At 45.4% G+C, this 20,548-nt stretch overlaps 2 protein-coding genes across 2 annotated transcripts in view; one reads left to right on the top strand and one right to left on the bottom strand.

The window, feature by feature from the left end:
- LOC137538028 (serine/threonine-protein kinase Nek11-like) overlaps positions 1 to 20,548 on the top strand; it is a 468,978-nt gene that overhangs the window by 432,579 nt on the left and 15,851 nt on the right. The window lies entirely within an intron of this gene.
- Positions 12,885 to 20,548, bottom strand: part of CPNE7 (copine 7) — a 212,482-nt gene continuing 204,818 nt past the window's right edge. The window contains exons 14-16 of the mRNA XM_068259959.1: positions 18,981 to 19,114; positions 18,602 to 18,838; positions 12,885 to 16,361 (exon numbers count right to left, since the gene is read on the bottom strand). Of these exons, the coding sequence (XP_068116060.1) occupies positions 16,224 to 16,361; positions 18,602 to 18,838; positions 18,981 to 19,114 (509 nt within the window). The 3' untranslated portion in view covers positions 12,885 to 16,223. The remainder of the gene's footprint in view (positions 16,362 to 18,601; positions 18,839 to 18,980; positions 19,115 to 20,548) is intronic.

Genomic DNA, 20,548 nt, shown 5'->3' with positions numbered 1-20,548 from the left:
GTAAACGATACCCTGGAGTGTACCAATAAATTTACTTTTTTTGTCAAAATACACAATTTTACGTGTCTGCTTGAAGGAGGTAAGTCCACCACTGCCTCTAAAGCAATTTTTAATGTTTTAAACACTGCTTTTATACTTTTGGCGCCTCTGTTCAGTCTTGTACCACATTATAAACTAATCACAGTGGGCTTGATTCACTTAAGGGGCCCATACACCTAACGATTTTCCCGCCGATATACAGCAGATTCGATCACTGTGATCGAATCTGCTGTGAAATCGTTGCACAAACGCTGACCGAACGATCGATTTCTGTCCGAAATCAATCATTCCCGTCAATCCATCTGTGCGGAAGATTTTGCTCGATCGCTAGCGGGTCGGGAGTGCGTCGATATCGGCGTTCGAATGCCTGACGACCGACGCAATACAGCGGAGATACATTACCTGCTCCAGCCGGCGCGACTCCCCCGGTCTCCGCTGTCTTCTTCTCCGCTCCAGGGCTGCAGCTTCACTGAACTTCCTGTCCCGGCAGGAAGTATAAACAGTAGAGCGCCCTCTACTGTTTAAACTACCCCCGGCAGTAAGTTCAGTAAAGCCAGCCGGACACGGAGCCCAGCGCTGAGAAGAAGACAGTGGAGACTGGGGGTCTCGCGCCGGCCGGAGCAGATAATGTATGAGGGGGAAGAGGGCGGCGGCAGCTCCACAGATGGTGATCGGTTTCATGCTGAAATCGATTCACAATCTGTTTGCAGTAAAGGCAGCCATACGATCAATCTCTGATCAGATTTGATCAGAGAGGGATCTATCTGTTGGTCGATCTGATGGCAACTCAACCAGTGTATGGCCACCTTAAGACAAATGGCATGCCTTATCAGAGTTAACATGCCATGTCAAGTTTCCTGTCAAGTGACAGGCAGCCTATTGGGCCAATCACAGTGCGGGGATAATTTCCTCTTAAGTGATTGGACCTGCAGGGGTTCAGGGCAGGAGGTGTGGAGCTCTCGTCATTGCCAATTAGCAGGCATAAATTCATAGCGCTCGCTATGCTACTCTGATAAGGCATGTCAACTCCGATAAGGCATGCTATTTGTCTTAGTGAATCAAGCCCAATTAATTTTATTTGGCCAAATAAGTTTAGACTAAAGGTCCCCATCAACAGTACAATTCTTTTCACCAAATGCGATCTTTCGGTGATTTTTACAATCGAGTTGTATAGAAAATTTAATGTTTATAAAGGCAATAGGTAAGGAAAGGTTCTTTGGTCGATTGCTAAATGGGATAAAATCGATCTGAAAGTTGGATTTTATGAACAAATTTGAAGAAAGAATTGTTCAGTAAATGCGAACAATTGATAATTGCCTTCCGATTAGTCACAATCATTCAAATCCGATTGAAAGATCGCATTTAGTGAAAATTTGTACCGTTAAAGAGAAACCGTAACCAAGAATTGAACTTCATCCCAATAGCTGATACCTCATTTTACATGGGAAATCTATTCCTTTTCACAAACGGATCATCAGGGGAGTCTGTATGGCTGATATTGTGGTTAAATCCCTCCCACAGTGTGATGTCAGGACCATGGCTCTGACATCACACTGTGGGAGCCTTGTTGCATTGTGGGAAATAACAGCTGTTTACAGCTAGGTCCAACTGCCAAAAAAGCAAGCAGCATCTCCTTCTACTGACATCACCTGCCAGCAGTAAAAATGTCACCATGTGATAAATGTCAGAATGTAAATTGGGGAGAGGAAAGATTTTGAAATGGGCAAACACTGACTAAATCATTTATACATAATTATTGTAAAAGGAAGCACTTTTTTATTACATTATTTTCACTGGAGTTCCTCTTTAATGGGCACCTTTACAAGGAATTTGACTTGGCAGTTGCTTAACAGACACAAGGACAGACAGTGCAGGTAATTGCAAGTCAAGGACAGTATTTAAGTTAAAGTTGTTGCAAACATGTTGAGAAGTGTTCATTTTTGGTTCTGTACTGTCCAGTCCTAGCAGATCTAGTGTGGTTCTGCGTTAAGCATGACTACCGCCTGATGGAAAAAGCTGTCCCCTGTGCATGGAAGTTTTTTTTTGCAACTGACCGGTATCTCACCCTGAAAGGCATAAGCTGAAAGATGGAGTGAGCAGGGTGAGATGGGTCAGAGAGACAATTTTGATCACTCTCCTTCTGCACCTGCTAGCATAAAAAGTCCTTCAGGTAAGGAATTACCTTTGGGCAAGAGTTATGTTAGGGTTCAGGTGAGGTTAAGGTTAGTATTAGGGTAAGGGTTTTTCAGGCTTTGGGTGAGAGTGAGGTTAGTGTTAGGATGAGGGTTATGTTAGGGTTCAGGTGATAGGATTAGTGGTAGGGTGAGGGTTTTATTAGGCTTTGAGTGAGGATAAGATTTGGTGTTAGGGTGAGGGTTATGTTAGGGTTCAGGTGAGGCTAAGGTTACGGTTATAGAAAGGGGTATGTTAGGTTTCAGGTGGTTATTAGGGTTGAGTTGTGATAAGAGATGTTTGGGTGGAGGTATGTGGAAGATTAATGTTAGGGTGAGGGTTGTGTCAGTGTTTAGATGCGGATGATGCTAGCATTAGGGTCAGGCTTTGGGTGAGGGTTATTTTAGGGTTCAGCTGGAGGTAAGCTTAGTGTTATGGTTGAATATAGGCTTTCTCTGAGTTAGAGTTCAGGCGAAGAGAAGGTTAGTGTTTTGGGCATTTGGTAGAGGTTTCGTTAGGGCTCAACTAGAGGTAAGATTAGTGTTATGGTTTGGAATGAGTATCTTATTGTTGTAACTTCTCATGTGCTGGTTTCCTAGGTTACACACAACACAAACGCACTTTGAACAGTTTGGGAGCGTCTCACATATTGCTGAATAACTCGTAACAGGAATGCCCATTATACTTCCCAACAGAATGAAGCCAGCCTGTGCTCAAACCAGAAGACCTGCATTGGAAATCAATAATCAGGGTTATGGTTGTTGATAATCTCCAAGCTGCACACATTGTGGTGATTTATTAAGGTTCCGAAGGGCTGGAGGTCTCTGAGGGACACAATGATCTAGCAAGCTATTAAACTTGTTTTCTGGCTGGTGACAATTTTTGAACACATTCAGGCCGGGCTGTTTGGCTCATTTATGTTCTCCAGAGGCCACCAGCTCGGCAGAAGGTCCATAGATCAGGCCCCGTGACTTCAGCACATAGGGCAAAGAGGATCAGTCAAGGGATAGTCTCAGAGGTAAGTAAAGTCATTAACAGGAGGAGAATAAGTCAGATTGGCTGTTTGTAACAACAACTGGGTGATACTGTACTGTTTGTTTGAAAAAAAAGGGGGAAACCGAGAGCCCGATATGGTGTAGTATGTTAGTGGAGTGATGTCTGGTATAAGAAACGTAATGGTTATACTCACAAGGACGGGTCGCCTCCAAGGCAACCACTGAATAAGCAGGCGGGGAGAATTATAGCCTGACCCCGCTCAGGGTTAAGAAGTCACTCTCTGTAGATAGAAGAAAGTGGGGATACACCCCTCCACCCAGGGTGGACTAGACTATTTTGTAATACAGCAACAGAGGCGCCAAGTAGAGAAAAATTAGCTAAAATTGTTAAAAAGGCGCTATATCTGGCTCATGACCCGACCTTGCACCCTCCAAAAATTGTTTGCCTGAAGAAGCGGGACTGTTACCCGTGAAACGCATTGCACTTTTGTAGCTTATAATAAATGTTACTCTAGATTATAAGTAACCTGCCCGTTGTCTGGCCATTTTTTCCAGAAGGGAGGTGAGTTCACCCACTTCCCCCTTTTAAACAATTTTAGCTAATAGTACTCTACTTGGCGCCTCTGTTGCTGTATTACAAAACTGTACTGTTTGCTGGCTGTCCTCCAACAAACTGCGTTTGGTGCTGTCATCAGGGGCACAACTACAGGAGAGCAGCCCCTGCGACTGCAGAGGGGCCCAATTGTGTGTGTGTATGTGTGAGGGGGGGGGGGGGGGGGGTAAGGCCGGTTCTAGACTTTTTGCTGCCTGAACCATCTTGTGAGAATGCTCACAATGACTGAACGCCCGACAATTTACTTTGCTTCATTTAATGTCCTCACATGACATGCTGCAGTTCAACACAATAGCACACTGGCTGGCTGGGAGTCTGTGACAAACACGCTGCTCCCCCTCAGCCAATCGGCTGTCCTCCATTCCTCCCCAGTCAGGACAGCAGTGTCACCTCCTGCCTTCTGCTGTGCAAGTCAAATGGAACACTGCTGCTCTCCTGCCTCCCCCCTCCTCACTCACTGTCAGACTCCTCACACAGCACAACAAGCTGCTTTTCCCCAATGCTGCTCTCCTGCCTCCCCCCCCCCCCTCCTCACTCACTGTCAGACTCCTCACACAGCCCAACAAGCTGCTCCTCCCCAATGATGCTCTCCTGCCTCCCCCCTCCTCACTCACTGTCACACTCCTCACACAGCACAACAAGCTGCTCCTCCCCAATGCTGCTCTCCTGCCTGCTGCCTCCCCCTCCTCACTCACTGTCAGACTCCTCACACAGCACAACAAGCTGCTCCTCCCCAATTGTGCTCTCCTGCCTCTCTCCTCCTCACTCACTGTCACACTCCTCACACAGCACAACAAGCTGCTTTTCCCCAGTGATGCTCTCCTGCCTCCCCCTTCCTCACTCACTGTCAGACTCCTCACACAGCACAACAAGCTGCTCCTCCCCAATGATGCTCTCCTGCCTCCCCCCTCCTCACTTACTGTCAGACTCCTCACACAGCACAACAAGCAGCTTTTCCCCAATGCTGCTCTCCTGCCTCCCCCCTCCTCACTCACTATCAGACTCCTCACACAGCACAACAAGCTGCTTTTCCCCAATTATGCTCTCCTGCCTCCCCCTCCTTACTCACTGTCAGACTCCTCACACAGCACAACAAGCTGCTTTTCCCCCAATGATGACCTCTTCACCTCTCTCTCCTCTCGCTTCTCTTCCTACTCTGACTGCATGCTGTTAGTGCAAACACAGCGCAAACATGTTGCCCCTGTAATCTCTGCCGCCTGATACAAGTGTTTCACCTTGCTTCATGAAAGAACCGGCCCTGGGGGGAGGGGGGAGGAACTACTAACCTTCTCTCCCTCCAATACCCTAGATCAGGTGTTTTTGTATCTACACGTTATGGGTGTGACGATCCTGATGGTCACACTTGTTTTATGATCCTTGTAAAGTGGGCCCAGAGGCTTTAAGGGTCACCCAGGAGAGGTAAGTGGAGGGTTGTGAACATGAGCCGGGTTGGGGCCGCAGTAATTTGAATGTACACGGCATCTGGTGCTCTCTAGCTTTGATGCAGCGTAGATTCTGCGATGTGGCTTTCCGCGGTCCCAAGCTGATCCCTGCTCGCTGTCCCAGACTCGACTGCCATGTGACATTTGAGCTTCCTCCTATAGGTAAGCGGCCAGTTTCATTGGCTCATTGGCAGGTGATCACTGTGACCCAATCACAGTATCACAGGCGGCAAACTGAAAAATAAGGCACTGATCCTTAAAGGGGCACTACAGCGAAAAATTGTAAAATTTAAAATATGTGCAAACATATACAAATGCGAAGTACATTTTGTCCAGAGTAAAATGAGCCATAAATTACTTTTCTCCTATGTTGCTGTCACTTACAGTAGGTAGTAGAAATCTGACAGAAGTGACAGGTTTTGGACCAGTCCATCTCTTCATAGGGGATTCTCAGGGATTTATTTGGTTTCAAAAGCGCTTAGTGAATGGCAGCTGCTCTGTCCAACTGCCAAAAAACTGTGTAGCGAGCAGGGAGGCTGGCCAGCATCATTGTATAAATCCTTTTTATGGAATATCTTTATCAAGAATAAGCCTTGCTGAGAATCCCCTATGAAGAGATGGACTAGCCCAAAACGTGTCACTTCTGTCAGATTTCTACTGCCTACTGTAAGTGACAGCAAAATAGGAGAAAAGTAATTTATGGCTCATTTTACTCAGTACAAAACGTACTTCTTATTTGTATATGTTTGCACATATTTTAAATTTTACAATTTTTCGCTGTAGTGCCCCTTTAAAGGGGCCAAGGGAGCCTCATCAAATTTTGTGGGGGAGGAGCATGTTTTGGAGTTATGCCCCTGGCTGTCATGCAGGGACATGGGTCAAGATGGAGAGGTTGTCTTCCAAAGACGATGTCCTAAGTCTTTACCCAGATAGTGGCACCAGTAGATATTGTGTGGACCATTAAAATGTTGTCACACGTGGACATGCCCTACAAGTGGACATGCCAAAATACAGTGCAAGCAGCACATGGACTTGGATGTGGTAGCCGTGTGTAGGACAATTTAAATGGGAGTGCATCCAGTAAGCACCATCTGGAGATTACCTGATCCACCCTCTGGACCCCTTTTCCACCAGGGCACCATAGCGGTCTCTATTGCTATAGCTCCAACTACTCTTCCACCCCCACCAGCTGTGTCGCCCAATGCCCAGCCAAGACAAATACCAGCTTTACTTGTCAGCTTTGACATACTGTCATGGCCAAACGTTTTGAGACTGGAAAACATTTCTGGTTTCCACAAAGTTTGCTGGCCCAGTTCCAGTTTAGATCTTTTTGTCAGTTGTTTCTGTGGTGTACTGAAGTATAATTACAAGAATTTCATAAGCTTCAAAGACTTTTATTGACAATTACATCATATTTATTCAGTCAATATTTTGCAGTGTTGGCCCTACTTTTTCAAGACCTCCGCCATTCACCCTAGCATGCTGTCATTTAACTTCTGGGCCAAATCCTGACTGATAACAACACATGCTTTCATAATCAATGCTTAGTGGTTTGTCAAAATTTGTGAAGTTTTGTTTGTCCACTTGTCTCTCGAGGACTGACAACAGGGTCTCAATTGGATTAAGGTCTGGAGTTTCCTGGCTATTGACCCAAAATGTCAATGTTTTGTTCCACAAGCCACTTAGTTATCACTTTGGCCATCATGTTCTTCACCAAACTGTTTTTAGCTAGCTGGAAGAAGTTGCTGTAGGAAGGATGTTTTGGTAACCGCATAGAGTCACATTTGAGAGCGACTGCTGTTGCGTGGTGTTACAACCGCTGCCATCTGGCTGCTTTTAAAGGACAACTGAAGTGAGAATATGGAAGCTGCCATGTTTATTTCCTGTTAAACAATACCAGTTGCCTGGCAGCCCTGCTGGTCTATTTGACAGCAGTAGTGTTTGAATAACACCAGAAACAAGCATGCCGCTAATCTTGTCAGATCTGACAATAATGTCAGCAACACCTGATCTGCTGCATGCTTGTTCTGGGGCTATGGCTAATAGTATTAGAGGCTAAGAATCAGCAGGACAGCTGGGCAACTGGTGTTGCTTAAAGGAAATAAATATGGCAGCCTTCATATCCCTCTCTATACAGTTGTCCTTTAATTGCATCTGAATGGTGCTCATGGTTGGCAGACAGTACGCTGAACTGCTTGACAAGCGCACAGTTCAGCTGGCCTTACTCTGGCAAGGGGGTGAATGTATCAGTGAAAGGACGCTTGGGACTGACCACTTTGGGGGTATGGGTTTTGGGGAGTTTAGTGGGTGTGTGCCCAGCCTTGCAGGTGGGAGGGGGAGGTTAAGAGGCCTCATTAAAAGATTTGGTTGGAAGTCTGGGGGGTTCTTGTTAGGCCCCTGTTAGACTAGCATGCAAACTTAAAGGACCACTACTATGAAAAAACGGAAAAAGTAAGCAGTTAAAATCTGACAGAACTGACCGGTTTTGGGCCAGTCCATCTCCTCTTGGGGATTCTCAGTGTTTTGTTTGTTTTCAAAAGCATTTCTTGAACAGCAGTTGCAAAGTCTAACTGACAAAATAGTGTGCAAGTGAGTAGGCAGTCTAGCTGGTATCTTCCTATTTTGGCGATTAAACTGCCATTCAGGAAATGATTTTGAAAACAAAGAAAACCCTGAGAATCCCCCATGAGGAGATGACTCAAAGCCTGTCAGTTCTGTCAGATTTTAACTGCTTACTTTTTTCACTAGAGGGGTCCTTTAATAAATATTGTTCCTATCCCTCGCGAAATGTTAAATGATATATCCAGTCCTGTGAAAAAAGAAAGCACACCCCATGAAAGTTTTTGTTTATTGTTTTTGTTTCAACAAATTCGAACATACAGATATTTGCTCTTAGTTGCAACAATACTAATAGATAAAGGCGATATAATATTATAAATTTCATGCACCATTTATATTTGATCATATGCCGTGTAATCTAAATAAACATAAATGCAAATTGTGCGTGTGGCATAAGTAAGTACCCTCTACCTTTACCACTGCCTCAGATGCCTACAGTAACAGCCCGTGTGCACTCCCCCAACTTGTTTGTGATCATTTCAGGAGACATTCCAACATGTGCACAGGGATCCTCCATTGTGCCGCATCTGCTCGTGAACACCCTGATGAAGCCGGTACACAGAAACATGTAGGAGGAGGGGCTACACTTTCCATGTCAGATGGCAGCACTCCCTTACTGGCCCACCTATAACCAGCAGTGGTTGGTTGATGTAGGCGGAGTCAGGGGCTTACACTGTGGCATGTGTCGGGTGACAGCTGGATAGAAGTGGAGGCTGGGAACTGCTCACTCAAAATGATCACAAATGTTTCGAGCAACAGAGCGTGCTGAGCCTTAGGCTTATGTAAACACTTTAGAATCTCCTCGGTCCAAACAATCATTCCTAATAATCACAGGTGAAATATAACGTGTACAGATGTTCCCCAATGTGGCTGACCTCAGTCGTTCCTCAAGATAAGTTGCTGTCCAATTATTACTTCTAGGAGAAGTTCCTTCAGCATAGTTCTCCCTCCCATCCTCTCCTTAGAACAGGACACACCGCTTGGCCAAGACCCAAACACAGAGCCGATACTGTGCTTGTAACTAAACCCACTGATGATCATTTCAGGTGACGTGTATGTGGTTTTAAGCTTCATACAAATGCTGGAAGAAACTCTGCCAACAATCCAGCGTGTATGTACCACAGCCCCCGACCCCTCTCAACCACTTGTGAAAGCGGTCGCCGATAGCCTCATTCTCCCCACTTACGTTGAAACGTGACATCACTTCTGAGGCACTTCCCCCTTCATAGAACAAAACACATTGCTCACTTGCAAACCAACGATGTGTCTGCACAGCCTCGGCCCTGCAATGTCCCAATCCCCGTCGGGCGACAGTGATTGTGTAAGCCTTTAGAGTCAGGTGCACCAGATAAAGTGTAAATAATTACAACTTCGATAGAGAGAGGTCTTGGTAAAATTTGACTTCTTTAACGCTGTGAAATTTGGTTAGCTCTTTGTGGTTGACCTGTGTGGTGTCACCTTGCCAAGATCAAAAAAAGCTCTCTGAGGCGCTCATAGAATATGTTAGAGGTGCTCGAGAGGAAAAGATTCAAAAAGATCACCAAATAAGCAGACCTTGGTCTTTCCACTCTCCAGAAGATCATCTACAAGGGAGGAATTCTACAAACAATGACTTGTCCAGGTCATATTGTCCAAGCAAATTCTGCCCAAAAGTCAAGCGCAGGATGCCGAAAGGAGTCTTGAAGAACCTCGGAAGTTCATCATATGACAAGAAGATTACATAAATGTTATCTCCAGGAAGATGTTGCCAGGGCTGTTCTTTATCTACAACAGGGGTGTCAAACTGTCAAACTCAAATGCAAAGTGGGCCGAAATTGTATACTGGGACCAATCCCCAGGCCCCTCTCCTACCCCTATACAATTCTCTGGTGTCTAGAGGCCCTCACCCTCCCCTATACAATTCCCTAGTGTTTAGTGCTTTCCACCGACCTCACCCATATTGTTTCTTGGTGTTCTAGAGCTTCACCTCCAATATAGCTTCCCTGGAGGTATAGAATGGGCCAAACATAATGCAAAGTGGGGAACTCACTTGAGGGCCAAATTTATTGGCTCCGAGGGCCAGATTTGGCCCCCGGGCCGGAGTTTGACATGTATGATCTAGAAGGAACATCAGGACAAGACTACAATGAACACTTTGGAAAAGGCCAGGAAGTTTACAATAACTTGCTCTGAATGGACATGGGCCTTTGTTCAACTCACATTTTCCCCTGGGAGATAATTTTCATCTCTTGCTTATATTACCTTCAGTAAGTGAAAAAGTACTGTAGTATATATTCTTAGTATTTTCTTGCTTGCTGGTGGTTTAAAAGGTGTTTTCTTGATAAGGGTCTATATGTAATTAAAGGTGCCTATACATCAGGTGATGTATGGGCAGATTGACCATGAGACAGAGCTCTCTCTGAACAAGATCTGTAGCTTGCCTATACACTGCAGACCAATAGAAATCAGCATGAAGTCTATCAGATATCGGCCTAGTGACGCTGCCTCCCTGGCCTTCCCCAAGTGTAAAATGTTCCCTTTTGCCCGTGCTCTGTCACCTGTACCATTGGCACAACTACCAGCGATCTCTCCCATCACCCCCATTACCGTGAGTGCCTGTCAGGGATGGATTTAAGCCAAGGCCACATAGGCGATGGTCTAGGGCACCACAGGATCAAGGGGCAGGTGGGCAGCAGGCTATACTAGGGAAGGGGGGAAGGGTCACCTGCCTACCTATACTGGAGGGAGGGGTGGTCATCAGGCTAACTTTATAGCAGGGGGGAGGGTCATCTGGCTTCTTATACTAGAGGGATGGGGGGAGGGGTCATCAGGCTATCTAAACTGGAGGAGGGGAGGAAGGGTTATCTGGCTACCTACACTGGAGGTATGGGGGAAATTGTCATCTGGCTGTCTATAATAGCTGGAAGGGTCAACGGGCTACTAATACTGGAGGGAGGGAGCGGGAACGGTCATCTGGATACCTAAATTGGAGGAGGGGATGGGACATCTGGTTACCTATACTGAAGGGGGCCGGCTGCTGATAGTGGCCTTGGGCGGTAAAGAGTGCAAAGCCGGCTCTGGTGCCTGTACCACGTGGTGCATGGTGATGTCACGTGGTAAAGGCACGCGCAGTAACTCATGGGGTTGATGCAAAGGATGCTGGGAGTGGCCCTAGCGGGACAGGTGAGACTTTACAGAGCATAGGCACTGGGAGGAAATTTTACACTTGGAAGGACAGCAGCTGGGGGTCCGTGACGTACATCCGTTGTCGGGATATCAAACGCCGTTACCAATGCGCACTTGACCAAAATTTTCCGATCTATGCATTTGAACAATTTCAGGCTGAAATCAGTCAAATCATTGATTCAACAGATTTTTATCCAGTTCGATAAAATTATCGTATCAGATGGTCAATCGGGCTGCAAAATCGGTAGATGTATGGCCACCTTAATTTATTCCCATGAGTTTTCTCCTAGGTGATATGTTCACACTTTGGGCTAAATAGCATGCCTTATTAGAGATAGCACGCCTTATCAAAGTTAGCACGCCTTATCAAAGTTAACACACCTTATCAGAGTAGCATAGTGAACTTATGCCTGCTAATTGGTAATGACGAGAGCTCCACTCATCCCGTCCTGAGCCCCTGCGGATTCGTAGCGCTCGCTATGCTACTCTGATAAGGCGTGTTAACTTTAATAAGGAGTGCTTACGTTGATAAGGCGTGCTATTTATCAGTAAAATGTCTTATAAATCACCAGCTTGCAAGAACCAAAACAATTAGTACTTTTTCACCTACTTTTTGGTAATTTTTCAATTGCAAACTGCTGAAAAGTTATCTCCGAGAAAAAGTTAATTGCATTTGGGGTGAAAATACCACTTAGGAGAAAAAGGCAAAGGGTAGAGTTATTTAGCCACAGGATCGGACAAAATGTGAAAACCAATAACGGCATTACACCAAAAAAACGATATCCTGGGGCTGCTTTGCTGCATTAGGATCTGGACCAGTGGTCCTCAAACTACGGCCCATGGGCCGAATGCGGCCCCCTGAGGTTTTCTCACTGGCCCCCAAAAACAAAATGTATAACTTATAGATGTGGCCCACTGCACCTTTAAATATCGGCGGCCCGCATATAGAATAGCAGGGCTGGCACCGCCCATCCACATGCTGTAGTAGCCAGTGAGCAGTCATTGGCTGGCTTCCAATCCAATTCTGCATCAGGTGATGCTGCTGTCCAATTGGATGGCAGGTTGTCATCTGGGTAGGCTTCACTGTCTGGTGCACAAAGACGTTCTTCGGGCGCCGCATGGCTGAATGGCTGCTGCTGGGAGTTCTATGGGCCTTTATTTAAGGGTTATCAATACCTAGATTCAATGTAATGTTTTTCAACATCATGTATGTATACTCCGCCCCCCAGCAGTCTGAAGTATGTTGATCTGGCCCTTGACCCAAAAAGTTTGGGGACCCTTGACCTGGACTATTCACCACCATTCTCTATAAATTCCTCCTTGTACTAGAGGGGTCTTGACAATAATGTGAGGCCATCTGTTAGTGCATCAAAGCTCAACCGTAAGTAGAACTTGAACTCTAATCAGTCTAGTAAAAGAAATGGAGGGTTGTGGAATAACCAAGTCATAGCTCAGATCTAAATCCCATTGATATGCTGTGGGTGATATGAAATGGGCTGTGCTTGCAAAAAAAAAAAAAAACAACAACCCTGAAACATCCCACAGGTTAGGCAAAAAACTTCTCCCAGTCAATGCCAGAGATTGCTATGCAGTTATAAAAATGCCCCCACAAGGCCATATCCGTTAATGGCTTTAAGATATGAATAAGCAAACAATTTTATTTTTTTATACTTAATTATATACTGTTTCCATGAAGATAAAAATATGTTAATATACTGTATGTTAAAAAAGAAGAAACTCTTTTTTATATAAGCGTACTTGATTTTTCACGAGTGCATACACAAGTTTAGTTCTGACAACCCCTCTATCCCCAACCCCACCACCACCCCTCTGCCCTACAGACCAATCACCAACTCACCCACACCCACCACAGCATCTGGTGCATTTCATTCGGGTATGTAAACAATGTGCCAATGAGCTAAAGCATTCCAGTCACTGCTGGGAAGCCAATACACTGATGTCCTCACACTTGTCTTCTTACTGAGCAGTTGTCGGCCACCACAGATGTCTCATTGTTCTCTAGACTCAGCAAGCTATCTGCTGGTCTTCAGACCACATCATCTTCCATCCACCCCATAAACAGGAAAACACAGGTGACTTGAGCCATTCGTATTTAGGCAACAGAGAAGAGGAGGGAGCCACAACCACAGACAAGTTCCTCTGGGGAAAAAAATAGCTGCTCAACAAGGTTTTTTGACCTGCCCAACTCATCTCTGTGGTGGTAATTTCTGCCAGAAGACATAAGATCACCCAGTATAGAGGATCGAACAGTCAAACTGAGAGATGGCTTTCTCTTTTCTAGGGGTACCTCTATCCTCTGTGTCCAAAACCAAGTTATTCCTACAACAGGATAGAGTCGGTGCAACCAGGTGGAGATATGCAAATCCATGCAGTACATCGGTGTAGAAGGTTGTACTACATGGTAGTGATGATCCTAATTTGCTAATTACGGTTACACGAAATTACGCGTACATTTTCGCAATTACACCTATACATAATTGCAACTTGGTAATTCAATTCTTTGTATAATCATTCGTAATTACGCATGAATTTACGCGTAATTTTGTGCAGACTTTGATGGTGTATTGCAAAGCCCCCATATATGCTATTGCTACCAAAACTGCTATATATATTAACCACTTAACGACCGCCTAACGCCGATAGGCGGCGGCTGGTCGTAAGTGGGTTTCCATGGAAAAAACGGCCGTTCCATGTCAGTTCACGGAGGGTGTCTCCGTGAACAGCCTGCAAGCCTCCGACCGGGGCTCGCAGGCGAAATGTAAACGAAGGGAAGAAATCCCCGGTGTTTACAGCGTACGGCGCTAAGGAGATTGGCAATCCCCGGCCTCTGATTGGCCGGGGATCGCCGGCATCCGATAGGCTGAAGCCTATCAGAGGCGGTACAGGACGGATAATGTCCTGTACGGCTCATACAGAGAAGGGGAGGGAGGGAAGGAGAGGTGGGGAGGGGAGAAGAGCGCTGCGGAGGGGGGCTTTGAGGAGCCCCCCCGCAAGACACAAACAGGCGGCGACGATCAGACCCCCCCAGCCGGACATCCCCCTAGTGGGGAAAAAAGGGGGGAAGTCTGATCGCCCTGCCTGCAACACGATCTGTGCTGGGGGCTGGAGAACCTACCCAGCACAGCGCAGGCAAAAATCCCCTGGTCCTCAAGTGGTTAAAAAGAATAGTGGGTACAAGAGAGAGAAAAAATATTTTTCAAAAAGACCTTGTAGTTTTTGAGAAAATCGATTTTAAAAATGCAACGAAAACGGTTTTGTAAACGCAGAAAAATGACGGTTTAAAAACCATTTCTTTTTGTATATTTAAAATCCATTTTCTCAAAAACGACAAGGTCTTTTTGAACAATTCTTTTTGTACCTAGTATTCTTCTTAACATATGTAGCAAATTTGGTAGCAATAGCATGTATCAGGGCTTTGCTATTCACCGCCAAAGTCGGCACAAAATTACGTGCAAATTACACGTAAATGTATGCGTAATTACAAATGGTAACAATTACCTACGAAATTAATTACACTATTCCGCCAAGATTTCGCATTATGATTACGATGCGTAATTAAATATTACGATGCGTAATTACGTATGGGCGTAATTTCTGCTCATCACTACTACATGGTTCTCTTACCTATATCTCAGAGCTCTGACGTTTGATTTGCACCATCATCTTCACTGGACTTCAACTTGCTTGCGTCCAAAATCCATGGTGCGTTTTGTCTTCAAAATAGTACTGTCAGCTACATATCAAGAACTCCTACCTCTATCATAAACTACATCCCATCCCCGAAGGCTATATCATGCAGTGTTTGTTCTGCGCACAGTTAATGGAAGCTTTAGATGCAATCTACCTTTCATGTCACTGCTGTCACATTCCCAACGTGTTCAGAAGACTCACCGGTTAATGTTAGATTAACTGAACATGACTCATTGGCAGACGTTGCTTCTGTAGCTTCATTTGTCATTAACTGAAAGCAGATGAAGATTTGGGGATGCAGGTTTAGCGAGACGTTGAGAGATGCAAGGCTTTGCCGCTCATTCACACACATCTCATCCGTTTCCATTTCCATCTCTGCAGATGGCTTTCGCACACCCAGAAGCCTTTTCATGCACCTCCCTCCCCCCCAAAAAAAATCCTTTTTGACTTGCTATTAGATGTGTTAATCGGATAGATATCAAAAGTAAAAATCACATGGACTTGTGTTTTCATGCAAGCAGCCAAGACCCATGAGATTCCCTTTGTAGATACTTTTAATGAGCTAACATGTGCTTGATAATTCAGACTTCTACAGTCCCCTCAATGTCTGACTGCACAGATAAGGGAGGAAAGTAAAAAACTGAAACAAGCGTTAATGAAGTGTTGGGTCGAGCTTATGAAAGGCTTACATTTCAAAAGCAACGTACTCCGCTATCTCAGATCTTATCTCGCAAGAATTAAAACAGAAAGATGGAAATTCGGTTGGAGAACGGGACTCTGAAGCCGCTTCGGTCCATCAAAGCTCACAACAAGAAGGAGACAAGAGATTGATCATTAGATGACTTCTAAATCAGAGATGGCAGGGAATATTAACACTGGCCAGAGCCCCAATACAACTGAACGGTGGAGACTACCCATTACGGCACTTGCGGAATCGAAACGTCTGATTTACTAGTTCCACCAATGGAAACCTGTCCAATCTCCAGAATTTTCTCAGGAGTCAACAGAACGTTTCTAGATCATCTGTACCTTACATTCAGGGCCATATAGGCATGACGTGTAGAACACAAGAAACTGGAACCCATAAAATTATCAGCAGCACGCCGGAACAGACATGAAATAAAGAGCTCTACATTACATGGCTGACACCAGACACCGTTCTGAAGCATTGATGTACAGACGCCCGTCAGTGCCATGGCTCTCTGGAATAAACGCTGTCTGGCACCCACTCAGAGATGGCTCCAATGATCTGGCACTCAGTCAGAAATGGTCACTGTCTAGCATTGAAAGGACTGATGGAGAGCTCAATGGTAAGTTCAGCAGCGGGGGATGCCTTTCGTTGGCTGGATGGATAAACTGTGCACGAGAGATGGCATTGTTGGGTGGTAGCTGGAATGTTGTGGGCTGCAAGCCTTCTGCTCCATCCAAGAAAGGGTGGGGAAGAGTTGGAGTGGTATGGAGAAGACCTCATTGAGGAGAGTTGAGGGCTGAGTCCGGGGAATCTACTTTTGGACAACGTGGGGGGAAGACTTTGTAGCTGTAATACTCTACCACTTGCTTGGGCACCTCAGCCAGAACGCATTTCGCCAGGGCAGCTGGGGAAGCCTGAAATACACAACCACAAAAAGACTTTTAAAAAAAGGAGGCCGCCCACCAACATTCCATCCATTCGCTGCCACAGTAAGAATTATTTCTTTACTTAAGTGTTTAATAAATGAGTCAGTAGACCTTATTCAATTTACTTTTTCTCTTTAAGAGAACCTGAACTGACCTAAGAAATGCATTTCGGAACTTACGTGGGGCTCCCTCCAGCCTCAGTAAGGTCCCTCTTTGTTCTCTCTGGGTCCCCTCGGTTCCCCCGCTGGAAGCTCCATTATCTGTGTGACCCAGCTGGGAGTCATGCACAACTGTCAGGGGCGTATCTAGGTAACAGAGCCTATTGCAAACACTGAAATTGCCCCCCCCCCCCCACCGGTCAAAGCTTGTTTCCCCTCTAAGAACAGCATCCTTTCTCGCGTACATGTTATGGATGCCTGTGTTTTTGGGTGCAGAATATTGCTGGAGTTACTTTTTTTACAAGATCTCTTCTTATTCCCTCTATGTCCTCTTTTCTAACACTGAGCCAAGTGTGCCCTACATACATAAATTAAGTAGCCACGTTCCCCAGAATACAGAATTAATCTGATGTCTGAGTGACGAGGAGGCATGGGGGCGCAGCACAGAGTCAGGCATGGCGCCCATGGCACGAGCCATGCCTGTACCTCTCTAGATACGCCTCTGACAACTGTGCATGCACCGCCTCCCCCAATTGCTCAGCCACCAGCAGGAGAATAGAGGGGACCCATAGGATGCCAAGGAACCTCACGGACTACTGGGGGCTGGAGGAAACTCCAGGTAGGTTCAGAAATGCATTTTTAGGTCAGTTCAGGTTACCTTTAATTTTTCTCCTAGAAGATAATTTTTCATCTTTTGTTTAAAATAAGTTTTCAGCAGTCAGAAATTTAAAAAGTTGATGCAAAAGTACTGTAAAAATTATGGGTGGAAGATCCTGCTCTAGTTGTCAGCAGGTAAATCTGGTTGAACTCGATGGACGTATGTCTTTTTTCAACCAAAATAACTATGTAACTATTCTGCACAATCTGAACACAAAAATTGTCACTTCATCACTTGATGGAGCAAAAATTAGGACATCAATGTTACATAACATAAGGTGTCCAAGTAACAACAGGACAACAGGAGGTGACCATGAGACACCCTGAGGCACTCCCCTTTAGCTGCATGGCTATACTTTACTGCCGGCCAAAGGGATCGTGTTAATTGCATCTGGTTGGTACAGATGCCATTTTTTCCTTCTGTGCTCTGGTTCTTGCTGCTGACTGGGCCCTATAGAACTATTCATGTACATTTCGGCCTGATGAAGGGCGCACAATAGCCCAAAACGAACATTGCCTGAATAAATGATGCCTGAATTTTTTTATCACGTCAAGCCAGATCATAGCCTTGGTCTCATAACAGTCCTTTATTGTTGTTCATGGAGATTACTCTTACGGATAAATAAGATTTTTATGGATATACCAATTTTTGAATTTTTTTATTTGTGTCAATACAGTTGTATTAAGTATTGTACTGCAAGTTTGTGCTACAATTTTTTTTTCATAGTCCTTTCTTTAAAGAGAACCTGTACTGAGTAAAAATATTTAAAATAAACACATGAGGTAACTTTAAATGAACATTACAGAGTTACCTTGCCATCAGTTCCTCTCAGAAGCTCACCATTTATTTCTGACAATAATCCCATCCAGTTCTGACAATATTTTGTCAGATCTGAAATATATCAGTTGCTGTCAGTAAAATATCAGTTGCGGTCAGTTATAGCTGAGAGGAAAACGGATGTACCAGGTAATGTCCATGTTTCCCTATAGCTCAAGTGGGCGATGTTACAGTTTAACTGTGTGCTGACCAGAAAGCTGTTATGGGTAATGGCTATTTTCAAAATGGAGGATGGAAAATTCCCTTGATCATAGTGAACAAATAGGACACGGGAGAGGAGAAAGACACTGAGAAGTAGACTACATGGAAGGTAAGTATGACTTGTGTATGCTTATTTTGACTTTTATTTTCAGTACAGGTTTTCTTTAAGACAGAAGTATTGAATTAGGGTGTGGTGGATCACCGTTAAAGGACTTTGTGTTTTTTGGCCCTTACCTTTGAAAAGGGCGTTCCCGATTAAATATTAACTGATCATTAAACACCAACAGACTCACTAAAGGGGAAAAGGTTAAAAGCGAGACAACTATGGGAAAAGATCAGTGTGGGATGATACAGACATATAGAACCTAACTTACGTTTTTGAATTCCCGGAATGGCACAAACTGGACGATATCTCGCAGGACGGGCTCTCCTTTGGGTGCTCGCAGAATTCCATCATCTCCATCCAGAATCTGCATGTCTGTGAAGTCTGCATTCCCCACGCCCACAATGATGATTGACATGGGCAAGTAAGACGCCCGCACTATGGCTTCACGCGTGTCCGCCATGTCGGTCACCACGCCATCCGTGAGAATGAGGAGGATGTAATATTTCTGAAACAAAGACACAAAGCTTAGATAGCTGAGAGAGCAGGACTAAGCGTCAGGCTGGACTGATCTCCCCTCAGCCATGTTTTCACAAGGCCTGATATCAGCCTTGGGTGTGAGATCAGCAACATGGACCTCTTGTACCCACCGAAGCTTCTTTGGTCCTCTCCTCCTCAGCCGCCAGCCGCGCCACCCTGGAGATGATGGGGGCCACATTGGTGGGTCCATACAGCTGGATTTTCGGGAGGCAGTTCTGGTAAGATTCCACTATACCCTGGATCCCTGCAAATGGCAAAAACATTACATCCCATTATCTTTATCAGGGCTAATTCTAGACTTTCTGCTGCCTGAAGCAAACTATGGAGAATGTGCCACCCAGCGCCGGGACAAGGTCCTCCAGCACCCAAGGCCGAGACCCCAAAGTGCGCCCCTCCATCCATCACACACTGATTGCTATTAGATTAAGAGGTGCCCCAGGGCCCCCAACACCTTAATCTCTAGTTATCTGGCATGCAGTCACTGCCATGTATCCCTTTTCTTATTTCTCTCTGCTTCAAACACAATAGGAGAATGATAGCTGAGTGAGTTGTGCGCCCCTCCTTCACTGCGCCCTGAGGCTGGAGCCTCTCTTGCCTCTGCCTCGGCCTGGCATTGGCGCCAGTGCTGGGCCGAAATTACGCATGAGTGTAATTACGCATCGTAATTCAATGTAAATTTACGCGTAAGCGCTACGCGTAACTTACGGTCTTACGCGTAATTATTTACGCGTAAGCAGTAAAGTGGTATCGTAATTACACTGTCTACCGTAATTGCTAGGCATGCGTAATTTTACGAACACTTACGCGTAATTTTACGCGTAATTACTAACGTAAAAACTCCCCTTTTCTAAGAGTAGCCAATCAGTCAACATCCTAAGCAACCAATAGTATCTTCTCCCGCCCTTCAGTATAAGCGTACGTTTTGACGCATACGAATGATATGTACGCAATAACTGTCACATTGACGGCTATTGCGTACATATCGTCCGTATGCGTCAAAAAATACGCATTAATGGGTATTACGGCACTACGCGTAACATCGTAGTGTAAGCGCCTACATTACGGTATCCTTACGCGTAACTGCGTAAGTTTACGCGTAATTACAGTGATGTACCGTAGATAATTTCCTACGCCGTAACCATAATTGCGTAATGCGTAATAGCGTAAAATTACGGGTAATGATCCGTAAGCGTAGATTTTTCCATTACGACCAGCACTGATTGGCGCCACTTTCCTCCCCACGGAAACGCTAATATAAACATACCCCCATTATATATATCTTATATCATATATACCCCCATATAAACCCCGGGGGAGCTCTGGCACACGACCAATCAAAGGGGGGGGGGCACCAGACCGGCCAATCACAGCCGCCTGCTGCTCGTTTTGCTAACTGGTGCTGATAGTCTTGCGGATGGGTCCACGACACCATCATTGGGCCAATCACTGCACTCAATCAGTCACAGTGACCTATCAGATGTCACTACTACTTATTGTGGTCTCGCCAACGAGATCATCAGCACCAGTTAGCAAAAGGAGCACCGGGCGGCTGTGATTGGGCAGTCTGGTGCCAGCACCCACGCCTGATTGGTCACGCCAGGTGCCATCGGTCGAATGAGGATGGGGACTAAGGGAGGCGTAGATAAGGAGGGTAGTGTGTGTGCCAGGATACTCCATT

This window comes from Hyperolius riggenbachi, chromosome 11, assembly GCF_040937935.1.
Source record: "Hyperolius riggenbachi isolate aHypRig1 chromosome 11, aHypRig1.pri, whole genome shotgun sequence".
NCBI lineage: Eukaryota > Metazoa > Chordata > Amphibia > Anura > Hyperoliidae > Hyperolius > Hyperolius riggenbachi.
The sequence above is the reverse complement of the archived record's forward strand: the minus strand, read 5'-3'. Positions and strand labels throughout refer to the sequence as shown.